Source organism: Agelaius tricolor, unplaced genomic scaffold (genome assembly GCF_023055355.1).
Source record: "Agelaius tricolor isolate 1412-34295 unplaced genomic scaffold, bAgeTri1.0.p SCAF_28, whole genome shotgun sequence".
In the NCBI taxonomy this organism is placed as follows: Eukaryota; Metazoa; Chordata; class Aves; order Passeriformes; family Icteridae; genus Agelaius; species Agelaius tricolor.
This window is the reverse complement of record NW_027269288.1, coordinates 7318332-7331996: the sequence shown is the minus strand read 5'-3', so window position 1 is coordinate 7331996 and position 13665 is coordinate 7318332. Positions and strand designations below refer to the sequence as shown.

The 13665-nt window shown below is 42.4% G+C and overlaps 1 protein-coding gene across 3 annotated transcripts in view; it reads right to left on the bottom strand.

Annotated features, from left to right (window-relative positions):
* Positions 1–13665, bottom strand: part of NADK (NAD kinase) — a 29081-nt gene that overhangs the window by 7217 nt on the left and 8199 nt on the right. For all 3 annotated transcript variants that reach the window (XR_011682592.1, XM_071448771.1, XM_071448770.1), the window contains exons 2-9: positions 12938–13151; positions 8762–8845; positions 4648–4777; positions 3550–3658; positions 3207–3292; positions 2840–2942; positions 1862–2013; positions 43–142 (exon numbers count right to left, since the gene is read on the bottom strand). Coding sequence is in view for 2 of the 3 variants with exons in the window: in XM_071448771.1 (XP_071304872.1) it covers positions 43–142; positions 1862–2013; positions 2840–2942; positions 3207–3292; positions 3550–3658; positions 4648–4777; positions 8762–8845; positions 12938–13110 (937 nt within the window). In the remaining variant the exon portion in view is untranslated. The remainder of the gene's footprint in view (positions 1–42; positions 143–1861; positions 2014–2839; positions 2943–3206; positions 3293–3549; positions 3659–4647; positions 4778–8761; positions 8846–12937; positions 13152–13665) is intronic.

Genomic DNA, 13665 nt, shown 5'->3' with positions numbered 1-13665 from the left:
AAATCCCCCAGCAGGCCCAGGCTGGCAGGGAGCAGCACTCACCGTCCCCCTGCACTGTGGTGATCAGGTGCCCGTCCAGGAACACGTCCACGTTGGACAGGTAGGAGGAAGGGCCACGATCCACCACCACCTCATTGAGGACCTGCCACGAGAGCAAGCATTACTGCAGCCTGCTGCTGCTGCCTTGGGTGTCAAATGAATGGCAGAAACTGAACGTGGTTTCCACATCTCCTAAAAATTCAAGCTTATTTAGTGCCTGCAAATCAAAGTTTCTTTATATTTCTGTGCTGTCGAGAGCCAGCTGAAGTTTAAGAATTTCGTTTTCAAGATTTAATAGATTTAATTCTTAATTTTAAGTTTTGAAGTTTAAGAATTAGTCCCCAGGAGCTGGTCACTAACAACATGCAGAGTTTTTCTTATTTATAAAAACGTTTGGTGTGTCTGATTTTAGAACTACTGCTTTGTCTTCAACATAGAAGGAAGGCTGGACTCAAGCTTGGAGATATTTCTCAGCCTGAACAATTCTGTGAAATTATTTCTATTTTAAGGATTACTCCCCTGGAGCTGATCACTAACAACATGGAGGGTTTTTCTTCTTATTTATAAAAATGTCTGGTGTGTCTGACTTTAGAATTACTTTGTTCTCAAATAGAAGGAAGGCTGGACTCAAGCTTGGAGATATCTCCCAGCCTAAACAATTCTGTGAAATTATTTCTATTTTAAGGATTACTCCCCAGGAGCTGGTCACTAACAACATGGAGGGTTTTTCTTCTCATTTATAAAAGAGTCTGGTGTGTCTGACTTTAGAATTACTTTGTTCTCAAATAGAAGGAAGGCTGGACTCAAGCTTGCAGATATTTCCTAGCCTAAACAATTCTGTGAAATTATCTCTATTTTAAGGATTACTCCCAGGAGCTGGTCACTAACAATGTGCAGGGCTTTTCTTCTCATTTATAGTTTTTCTTCTCTCACCACAAGTATCTGGTGTGTCTGACTTCAGAACTACTACTACTGCTTTGTTCTCAAATAGAAGGCAGGCTGGACTCAAGCTTGGAGAGATCTCCCAGCCTAAACAATTCTGTGAAATTATCTCTATTTTAAGGATTACTGCCAGGAGCTGGTCACTAACAACATGCAGAGTTTTTTCTTCTCAATTATAGTTTTTCTTCTCTCACCACAAGTATCTGGTGTGTCTGGCTTCAGAACTACTACTGCTGCTTTGTTTTCAAATACAAGGAAGGCTGGACTCAAGCTTGGAGATATCTCCCAGCCTAAACAATTCTGTGAAATTATTTCTATTTTAAATTATTTTAAGGATTACTCCCCAGGAGTTGATCACTAACAACATGGAGGGTTTTTCTTCTCATTTATAAAATTGTCTGGTGTGTCTGACTTTAGAATTACTTTGTTCTCAAATAGAAGGAAGGCTGGACTCAAGCTTGCAGATATTTCCCAGCCTAAACAATTCTGTGAAATTATCTCTATTTTAAGGATTACTCCCCAGGAGCTGGTCAGTAACAATGTGCAGGGTTTTTCTTCCAATTTAATAAAGTGCCTGATGTGTCTGACTTCAGAACTACTCTGTCCTCAAATAGAAGGCAGGCTGGACTCAAGCTTGGAGAGATCTCCCAGCCTAAACAATTCTGTGCAATTCTTTCTAGAGCAAAGTGTGAGATTACAAAGTGTGAGATCAGCACTTGTGACTGCACAAAGGAAATTGTGCAGCAGCTCCTCAGCATTTAGAGCAAACTGGGAGCTCAGCCCCACACTGCTGGGGGAGAGCTTTAATGAAACAAATACAAATTACAAACAATAGCTTGGGGTTTTTGGTTGGTTTTTTTTGCTTGTTTTTTCCTCTAACCTGATATTGCATAATTTGTTTGCCCACTTCTTTCTCCAGGTTTGCAGACACGAGCCCATTCTCCTCTATCCCATTCTGCACTGAGCTCTTGTCCCTGTGCTCCTTCACCACCTTCACCTTGAGCCTGCTCCGCAGGACCAGGGCGGCGTTGCCTGCAGGGACAAACACAGGGAAAAGGCTGAGAAAAGGAGATCTGGCCCAGGAAATCAGCCCAGCAGTGACTGAGACACTGCAGCAAATCCATCCAGCCCTGAGCTTCCAACACTCCCAGGCTCACTCACAACACAACTGGCTGCACTTGGCTGAAGCTCAAAATTAATTTTTAGCAGCAACGAGGAAAAAAATCAAAGCCAAATTTTAAGCCGGTCCCTTCCCACTTTTCTTATTATGTAAAAAGCAAATTTAAGTTTTGTATAGACATGATTAAAATGGGAAAACCCTGTTGGGCTCATGTGATCTTCAGTAAGACAAAAGCTAAGCTTCAAGAAAATTAAAGCATTAGAAACATATGTTAAAAGATAATATTCTAGTGAGAGTTTTGGACATCTTTGCAGGATCTGTTTTGGATGCAACTCAAAAGAATTTATTTCCTCAAATATTTTATTTGCCTGACTTCTCAGTATTTAAACACTGTGTTTTATTTCTACATTTAGTAGCAATTTAACATAAATTCTACATTATCTTCCACTTATTTACTCCATCAAGTTATTTCTTAGCCCTTTTTCTTTACAGAGCAGCACTGGATGGGTCAATGCAATGTAAAACTTCTGATAATTTAAGGTACATTTCTGATAATTTAAGGTACATTTCTGATAATTTGAGGTACATTTCTGTTAATTTAAGGTACATTTCTGTTAATTGAAGATTTCTCTCAATTTCAGATATATTTCTCAAGTTTCAGATTTCAAGGGCTGACCTGAAAGAATTGGTTAAGAAAAAGTAACAAACAAACACCACACCTTGTCCCCTTAAATTTACCTTCTATAACCTGAGTGACTTGGGACTGAAAATTCTCAAAATTAAATGGAGTAAGAAATCCAAGGGATCCCAGATGAAAAGCCATAACTGGAGGTACACTACCCTATCAATAAAGAAAAGAGTTTTAAAGCTCCTCAGTCAAAGCAATCCACACTTCAACTATTTGCCTGTAAATATTGTGACTATTGATGAAACTTCAACTGTGCTTCATAAAAAACAACACATTTGGCATCATTTTCACAAGGTAAAAAAGAGGGGATGAGGAACAAAAGACAAATGCTGAACTCAGGGACAAAAGAAAGGGGAAAAGCACTTTTAAATACTTGCAAAATAAGAGATTTGTGGGTTATTTCCAATAAGAACCAACCTGGAAAAGTGAAGAAGCATAAAGTAAGGTCCCATCTCCTCCCAGGCATATGATGAAGTCAATCTGATTGGAGATATCATCATAGTCTAGGAGAAACATTGACATCAAAAGTTTTCAATTCCATTCTATCCCCCATCTTAATTTCCTAACAAAAATCAGGAGGAAAAATTTCAATGTGCAGCGTGCAAATATTCCCTCACAAATATATAAAAAAGCACAATTAAGATGTAACAACTGTCTGCAAAAGACAGAAAAGTTTTACAGATTTGACCCAGCAAGCAAGAAAACACCAAGACAAAAAACAAAAATTCCACTCTGTCCTTTCAAGAAATCATTTCCATACCTTCTCTAAAGGTGCAAAACTTTTTCTTCACTGGTCCAAAATTCTCATCATTAGCTATAGCAGGGTCTTCCAATACCTTTTTCTCCACATACACAATCATGTTGTTCTCCTGAAGAGACAGAAAATAAACTTGTGAGGGACCTCCCAACACTTGACTCTCTCCAATATTTCTATTAATTTATTAATTTATTAATTTCATTATATAAATAATATTTACAGGAGTGTTCTGCATCTGCTGGCTCTTTTTAATGTGTGGTTTGATCCTGATGAGAATTTTGCAGCCTGCACAGAACATTTAATAAATTAAACCTTGGAATTTGGAATATAGATCACAGACACAGCAATAATGCTGTGTTTGCTCAAGGATTAAAGGTTTTTAAAAATTATATCCCATTCCTGTAACTCAGAACCGCAAACAGAATGAAAATGTTTACTTCAATAATTTTAATTCATTTAATAAATTTAGTTTTTAAGCTTCATACTGATCTTAAATTCTGCACAACAAATTTTAGTGGCAGTGGATATGAAATTTGATTGATTTGATTGCAGAATTTGATTGCACAAATTCTGCACAGAATCAGCAGCAATTTCTATTTTCTCACCTCAGTGAGGTACGCACAGAGCTCTTTGAAGGGCTGCATCACGGATCTTCTTAATTTTAATTCATTTAATTGTATAATTAATAATTTTAATTCATTTAATAAATTTAGTTTTAAGCCTCATACTGATCTTAAATTCTGCAACAAATTTTAGCACAGCCAGTGGCAGTGGGTACAAAGATCTGATTGCACAAATCCTGCACAGAATCAGCAGTAATTTCAATTTTCTCACCTCAGTGAGGTACACACAGAGCTCTTTGAAGGGCTGCAGCAGACTGGCATCACAGATCTTCTTAATTTTAATTCACTTATTTTATAATTAATAATTTTAATTCATTTATTTTATAATTAATAATTTTAATTAATTTAATAAATTAGTTTTAAGCTTCATACTGATCTTAAATTCTGCAACAAATTTCAGCACAGTCAGTGGCAGCGGATATGAAAATTTGATTGCACAAATCCTGCCCAGAATCAGCAGTAATTTCTATTTTCTCACCTCAGTGAGGTACACACAGAGCTCTTTGAAGGGCTGCAGCAGACTGGCATCACGGATCTTCTTAATCACAAGGACACTCTTGGGAGGTTTGTTCCATGTCAACCGCTGGCTTGCTGGATCCTGAATGTGCCTGGGGGACAGAACAACCCCAAAGGTCAGCACAGCGTGGTCTGACACCTTCCTGACCTGCTAAAAACCCATCCTCCAGTGTGGGGAGCACAGCCCTGCACAGCAGGCAGGGAAAGGCAAGAATTCCCCTGCAGGGATGGGAATTTATGTATTCATGTATGGAGAACACACAGCCCTGCACAGCAGGCAGGGAAAGGCAAGAATTCCCATTGCAGGGATGGGAATTTATGTATTGATGTATGGAGAACACACAGCCCTACAAACCAGGCAGGGAAAGGCAAGAATTCCATTGCAGGGATGGGAATTTATGTATTCATGTATGGAGAACACACAGCCCTGCACAGCAGGCAGGGAAAGGCAAGAATTCCCATTGCAGGGATGATTCTGAATGAAATGCAATCATTCTCATTGCAGTGATGGTCCTGAGGGAACTGCAATAATTCCCATTGCAGGGATATTCCTGAGGGAAATGCAATAATTCTCATTGCAGTGATGTTTCTGAAGGAAAAGCAATAATTCCCATTGCAGTGATGTTCCTGAGGGAAATGCAATAATTCCCATTGCAGTGATGTTCCTGAGGGAAATGCAATAATTCCCATTGCAGTGATGTTCCTGAGGGAAATGCAATAATTCTCATTGCAGGGATTTTCTGAATGAAATGCAATAATTCCCACTGCAGGGATGTTCCTGAGGGAAATGCAATAATTCCCACTGCAGGGATTTTCTGAATGAAATGCAATAATTCCCACTGCAGGGATGTTCCTGAGGGAAAGGCAATAATTCCCATTGCAGGGATGTTCCTCAGAGTATGGCAATAATTCACACTGCACTTGTGTTCCTGAGGGAAATGCAATAATTCCCATTGCAAGGATGTTCCTCAGGGAAATGCAATAATTCCCACTGCAGGGATGTTTCTGAAGGAAATGCAATAATTCCCACTGCAGGGACGTTTCTGTGCTTTACTACCTGCAGGTGTTCACACAGAATTAATAATTGTGGTCCCTGCTGTCCTGTGAATGAACTTTGCCAACAGAGGCACCACAGCAGCTCTCAGACAAAGTTCCTGAACTGCCACCACTGCTTCCTCTTGGTTCAGTGCAGGCTCCAAGGGGAAACAGTCCCTCAGAGGATCTGAAAAAGTCACAGCATCGTTCTTCCCCCATCCAAAACTCTAAGTCAAACAGCCCAATGCAAATTTGAAATCAATTTATTTCAGTGCCCACATTTGAGATACAAACCCAGCAGAAACTAAAGGGTCATCCAGGGCTCTGATATCAAAAATGCTGACAAGAAATAGGGATTGCAGCACTGAATAAACCCAGAATTTCACAATAAACCCAAACTTCATTCAAACAGCCAGCCTGCCTGTTTGAGCTGTACTCACCAATTCCATGGAGCTCTACTGAATGAAAAGTTATTCATAACTTGCTTTAAGATCTTCATGTTTCTTTCCAGGGCTCAGGCAAATGCAACAGCTCCAAATAAAATAAAATGCTGAGGCTTTTATCACTTATTGATAACTGCAACCTCAGAGGAATACATTTTTCCCTGAAAAATGTTTTTTTTTCTTCTACTGAAGATTTCAATCAATTCCAATAAAAAGTTGTGAGGCTTTACAAAAAATCCTGTGTAAAACTTGCACTCCAGATCCTCGAGGTAAGGTTTCATAAAGAAAATCCCATTTCAAGAAAAATAATCAGGGATTTGATTTTCCTTTCTCTCAAGAGCACAAGCCCCTGATCCTTTCTTCACTGAGTATTCATTCAATTCATCTGCTCATCAAAAAGCAGATTTGCAAGCTCTAGAGCTGCTGGTTGTACTGAAAGAGACACCCAACCTTCCCTAACTTCAGCCTGCACATAAAAACTACGATTTTCTGTTAAAAATAATCCCTCCAGTGAGGAGAGTTCAACAAAATTACCCACAGCAGAGGAGAAAAAACCACCAACGAGGTTTTGCTTGTTTTTAAAACCCACAAAACCTTGTGTGCAGCAAAATTAATTTCTAATTTGCTTTTCTAACGAGTCCTTGCCTTCAGCAGCCCGGGGGCAGCTCTGCTCCCAGCCCTGCCTGCCCGAGGTTTTCCTGGGCAGGATCCTGTCCCTGGTTTTATATCCCAGGGCTGGGCCAGCCCCTGGGAGGAGCAGCAATTCCCCAGTCAGGTGGGTAAACACGACCTGGGCTGGCCTGCAGCAGCCCAGGGGAATGAGGAAGCTCTGGGCTGCCCAAGGGAGGGATCTGGGTTAGACTTTCCCAGGAAAGGTTACAGTCTCCAGAGGTAGAGATTTGGGCAAATAAATATTGACTGCAATCACTTACAGTTAACTGGAAGAGCAATTCAATAATTTTTTTTTTTTAAAGGGGCAAAAAATAGAATGGTTTGGGTTGGAAGGGCCTTCAAGCCCATCCAGTCCCACCTTCCACCATCTCAGGCGGCTCCAAGCCATGTCCAGCCTGGTCTTGGACACCTCTGTGCCAGGGCCCCCCAAAACCAGGGACCAATACCTTGGTTAAACCCTGAAATTCCTCCCCTGCCCAAGTCAGGACCCCAATTGTTAAGTATAGAAAGCAACACTTGAATTTTGTCAACCTACAAAAGTAAAATGTTTCTTTGCCTACCAAGCAGAAACCAGCCCTTATTCCCACATTTATCAACAGTCTAAAAGCAAACTTGCTTTAACTGAAAGTACCAGAGACCAAAGAGAAAAACTGAAAGCTCAAATTTAAACATCATCACTAAGGGAGGGAGAAGGATCCCCTCAGATTTCACAGTTCCTCTTCCTCCCTTTTTTTAGTGAGTTGGAAATATGGGAGTTGCCCTTTTAGACACCAAACTCTGGACTGCAGGCTGTGCCAGCCTGGCAAAGCTGACCCCAGGGTGGCAATCACATGAAAACCTCCAAATACCAGGTAAAACACAAACACAGTGCTGAGGGAGCTGGGGGTGCTCAGCCTGGAGAAAAGGAGACTCAGGGCTGACCCTGGCACTCCCCACAGCTCCTGAAAGGTGCCTGTGCTCAGCTGGGGCTGGGCTCTGTCTCCAGGCACTGACAGAACCAGAGGACACAGCCTCGAGCTGCACCAAGGGAAACACAGGGTGGGTATTGGGAAGAAGGTTTTCACAGAAAGGTGGTGAAGGTTTTTCCAGAAAGGTGATAAAGGTTTTCACACAAAGGTGATAAAGGTTTTCACAGAAAGGGTGATGAAGTTTTTTCCAGAAAGGTGATAAAGTTCTGGAATGGCTGCCCAGGGAGGTGCTGGGGTCACCATCCTGGGTGTGTTTAACAAAGCCTGGATGTGGCCCTGGGCGCCAGGGTTGAGTTCAGGTGCTGGGTTCGACTCCATGGTCTTGAAGGTCTCTTCCAACCTGGGGATTCTGTGATTCTGAGAACTCTGGGAATTTGGGGGAATTTGGGGAATTCCCCCAAATTTAGGGATGTGCTGGAGTCACCATCCCTGGGTGTGGCACGGGGTGCCAGGGTTGAGTTCAGGTGCTGGGGCTGGGTTGGACTCCATGGTCTTGAAGGTCTCTTCCAACCTGGTCATTCTGTGAATTCTGGGAATTTGGGGGAATTTGGGGAACTCCCAGGAATTGGGGATGTGCTGGAGTCACCATCCCTGGGTGTGGCACTGGGTGCCAGGGTTGAGTTGAGGGCTTGGGGCTGAGCTGGACCCTTTGTCTGGAAGGTCTCTCCCAACCCGGGGATTCTGAGAATTCTGGGAATTCGGGGGAATTTTGGGAATTCCCAGGAACTGGGGATGTGGTGGAGTCACCATCCCTGGGTGTGTTTAACAAAGCCTGGGTGTGGCACTGGGTGCCAGGGTTGAGTTGAGGGGTTGGGGCTGGGTTGGTCTTGAAGGTCTCTTCCAAATTGGGGATTCTGAGAATCCTGATGAGGGGTGAACCAAGTGGAAGCAGGGGAAAAGCAAAGTGGTTTTCTCGGTCCCAGCAGGAGCAGAGGGGCACTGCTGGAGGAATACTCACATAATGGTTTTGGGGTTCTGCAGCATGCAGGCCTTTGGTCCAAAGGTGGTCACTGGGCATGGTCCATGCAAGGAACGCGTTCTCCTGAGGGCAGAGAGGACAGCAGTGAGAATCCTGACAGCCTGGGCCAGCCTGGCTGCTCCAACACAAACCCTGCACACACAAACTCAGGGCAAAGGGCATTTCTTAAAGCCCTGTGTGCTCCCCATTGGACAGATCAGCTCTCACACCCCCAGGGGCTGCAGAGAACGTTTGTATTCTGTGTTTCTCAAAGCACGACATCTTAGCTAAAAGCACATTTTTTAGAAGGGCTGAACCTGGTGTAAATACAGCTGAACCAGCTCAGTGAGTGCTCCTCCCCTCACCGAGGGCTTTGGCTTTCCCAGTGTGTGATTGACAACACCTGTCATGGACATGTTTCATGAAAAATCTTTTTGTTAAGATTTTTTCTCTTGAGAAGTTGAGAAGCTTCAGTTTCTCCATGTTTTGCTGCTTTAGAATGTGATTTAGAAAATTGTTTTTACTTGATAACTAATGACAGCTACTTGTGTCAGAACTGGGAGCAGTCACAAGATTTTATTATCAATCTTTTTTATCCCTTTCAAACTTTCTGATAAAATCTTTGTTATCATTCTTTTTCATCCTTTTCAAACTTTCTGATAAAATCTTTTTTATCATTCTTTTTTATCCTTTTCAAGCTTTCTGATAAAATCTTTTTTATCACTTTTTTATCCCTTTCAAACTTTCTGATAAAATCCTTTTTATCATTCTTTTTTATCCTTTTCAGACTTTGATAAAATCTTTTTTATCATTCTTTTTTATCCTTTTCAAACTTTGATAAAATCTTTGTTATCATTCTTTTTTACCTTTTTCAAGCTTTCTGATAAAATCTTTTTTATCCCTTTCAAACTTTCTGATAAAATCTTTGTTATCATTCTTTTTTATCCTTTTCAAACTTTGATAAAATCTTTGTTATCATTCTTTTTTATCCCTTTCAAACTTTCTGATAAAATCTTTTTTACCCTTTTCAAACTTTCTGATAAAATCCTTTTTATCATTCTTTTTTATCCTTTTCAAGCTTTCTGATAAAATCTTTTTTATCACTTTTTTATCCTTTTCAAACTTTCTGATAAAATCTTTTTTCCTAGTCTTTTAGTATAGTTTTAATCTATCATTTCTTTTAATATAATATATGTCATCATTTCTTTTAATATAATATATATCATAAAATAATAAATCAGCCTTCTGAAACATGGAGTCAAAATCCTCATCTCTTCCTCACCCTGAGACCCCTGCAAACACCACCACAAACCCCTCCAGATGTTTTTAAGTCACAGTGTCTTGGTCATTTAAACACCCTTAATGAATTAATCAAACAAATTCCTCAGCTCTAAGGCCCGTGGAGATTTCTATCTCCAGGATCAGGCTGCCATGTTGAACAGGCTGAAGTAGAATTGCTGTCCCCCCCCATTTATTTCTCTAATAAAATATTTGTCTTCAGATAAACGGGGGCTCTGAGGTGTCCTTTATGCTCAGAACTGGATCCCAGCAGGACCCAGGGTTACTCCTGGCTCTAGGATGGGATCAGCTGGAGGAAGTCAGAACTCTTCTGCCTCACCTCCCTCCCAAACTCCTCCTGCAAAGCTGGAACTGGGAGCAAAACCTGCTCAAGCCATGGGACTGCTGAAGCATGAGGTGACTGCTATTAGAATTATTCCATTATAAAAAAGAGAGAAACATTTATTTCCTGGGCTTAATTCAATCACATCTTGCTTGCAACAATCAGCACTGCAGTGCCTTCTATTGTGTGTTACAAAGCAGCCCAGACCAGCCTGATGACTCAGTCCTAGGGCTAAAAAAACCCTCAGAAATTTAATAAAAATCAAAACCAGACCACAGGTTAAACATGTCATTAAGGAACAACAGCAACATCTTATTTGTTCCTTGCCTAATAAAACATGCCAGTCGAAGATTTGAATTCCAATAAGATAACCAGAATAATTTCTTTTCCATTTGTAAGTCCAGGCATGACTGACCCAGTCAGATAAGAGCATTACTCAGTGCTTTATAAACTTTACCTCATTGATATTAGAACAGGAAAATGAGCAAGGACCGACATAACAAGAGATTAACGTGTCTATCAATGTGGGCAAAGGGAAGATAAGTCTTGATCTGCTTGTGAACAATTACCTTTGGCATTAGATTGGTTAAATAACACCCAGGCAGCATCACCTCCCACTTCTTGCTCCACTCCAGCTTCTCCCAGATAACTGCAATTTTTGCCCTCTCCCAGCACAGGTCATTATTTGATGCCACTCCCAGTAATTGGCCAAATTCTGCTCCCATGTGAGGCTTTAAATATCCAGGTCTGACCTTCATGACATTCCAAAAGTTTCCTCTGCAAGCCCTAATTAATAAGTGCTGTAAATTCTCCCTGAGATTCCACGTGGTTTTATTAGTGCTCAATAAAGAGTGAACAGAATTTCAAGTTATTCCCAGCCAGGCTGCCTTTGCTAAGGATGAGCAGCAATGCCCTGGAAATGAAACCTCTTTGAGGAAAATCTATTTATCAGTTCCCAGCAGCTGGGCAGCTACCTGGAGCTGCAGAGCACAGAGGAAGCCTGAGAGCAGCATTTCCTGCCAGCCTGCAAAATGCCTTGAGACAATTGAGCTCTGCAGTGAAGACAGCCAGAGAAGGACTGCAGAGCATCCTAATGAAGGAAAATCTCAGAGGCAATTACCCTGATTCAAACCCACAACAGACAGAGCACTTCTGGTTGAAAAAGCAGCTGTTTAGCTGGAAAAGAATACACAGAAATTTAGACTTTCTATGCAGACTGATTGAAAGGTTTGAGTAGAGAAGGGAAAACCACCCGGTTTTACAGGACAATTTAAAGATCAGATCTTACACACTGAGCAGAGCTCCAACAGTGCACAGCCCTCAGAAGACACTTCCCAGAAGCATCAAGCACAATGAGCCACAAACACAGAGCAGTTCTTTTCCTAAAGCATCAGACACACTGAGCCACAAACACAGAGCAGCTCTTCCCTAAAGCATCAAGCACACTGAGCTACAAACACAGAGCAGCTCTCTCCTAAAGCATCAAACACACTGAGCCACAAACACAGAGCAGCTCTCTCCTAAAGCATCAAACACACTGAGCCACAAACACAGAGCAGCTCTCTCCTAAAGCATCAAACACACTGAGCCACAAACACAGAGCAGCTCTTTCCTAACCTTTCAAGGCTTTTACCTCCCTTCACCACGAGCCACCCCCTGTGCCCTCCAGCCTCACCCGTGTGTTCTCTTGCCTCCCAAGAACATTCCTACCAGCAAAGCAGGAGCTCTGAACAGGAATTCCATCTGCTGAGCAGCTTCCTCGTGGCTCTGCCCGTGTTTCAGGGACAGTCCCAGCATGAGGAAGGTGAGGAAGTGCTGCTGTGCCTCCCACAGGATCGAGACATGGCGCTGCCCCTGCCCGCGGTTCAATATTTACAGCGGGTCCAAAGATCAGAAGTTCTACCCACCCTGCCCACACGGCAGGAGCCTTGCAATGACATCAGAAAGTTGGCTCCAAAGAGAGAATGGGTGTTTCTCACTGCTCTGAAACCCTCTGCAAGCACAAAGTTACTTTTTGCTGCCTCACACACAGGTTTTTAACACACAGCACTAAAGCTTTTGGAAAAGTCTGAAGAGTTGTCTCTACTGTTGACTGATAATTTTTTGGAGACTGTGAGCTCTGCAGACACTTCTTTTGACAAGCCATGAAACTTTGATTTGAGCCTGCTCTTAGTCAACACCCCATCTTCATTTTGAACCTTCCAAGGTGCATTTTTAGAATGAGACCAGAAAGTTGGCTCCAAAAAAAAGAATGGGTCTGAAACCATCTGCAAACACAAAGTCACTTTTTGCTGCCTCACACACACAGCACTAGAGCTCTGGCTTGAGCTTTTGTAGAAGTCTGAAGAATTGTCTCTACTCTTGACTGATTATTTTTTGGAGATTGGACCTGTTTTGACAAGCCACGAAACTTTGATTAGAGTCTGCTCTTAGTCAACACCCCACCTTCACTTTGAACCTTCCGAGGTGCGTTTTTACAATCCCTCCTGGCCATATTTAAAAAGTATTAAAATCTGGTTGATTTTAGCAGCAAGGGCAAGAAGCAGGGGCCTCACCTGAATTCTTTGGTGCTTCCAAGGGCAGGTGAAGCTGACAGACTCCGTGACTTGGCGCGGCCCCGGCTGGTGCTGCCCCAGTCCTGGTCGCCGTGGCAGGCCGAGCACTGGTAGGCAGAGTCAGAGCTGCCATCAGCCTTGCTGGCACACAGCTTCTCCCGACTCATCTCCATGCTGGGACTGCAGGAACCTCAGCCAGACACAAATTCAAGCCCTGCAGGGGAGAGGAACAGGCAAAGCCTCAGTGTCTGCGAAGGGAACGGAGATTTCCCTCAAATTCCGATGGCGGCTGCAGCTGGCTCGAGGAAAAACAGAAATTTGTTATCACAACATGCTGAGCATCAAAAAAACCCTGCAGTAATCCTATAAGCAGGATGATTTAGGGCAGGGCATTGAACAGAAGAAGTTTGTTATGAAAGAACAGCTTACAAAGGTGGTCATTATAAAATAAAATTCAATCCCTTGGTGATTTGCTGCTCTTTCGGGGGATGTCCTGGGGTTGGATAAAGGTGGTTTGATGGAACCCTTGGGAAGGTGGAGTGCAATTAAAAATGGGAAACTGCAATCAAACTGGAGTTGTGCTCAACATCAAGAAGCTGCTGGAGTTGTCCAGATGAGCGTTGCTGCTGAGATGAGCTGGTGCTTTGAGCCATTTCCGTGCTTTCTGCAGAGCTCCTGCTCTGTGCTCAGCACTGCTCACCAAGGTGGAATTTTGCCAGGGCCCCCAC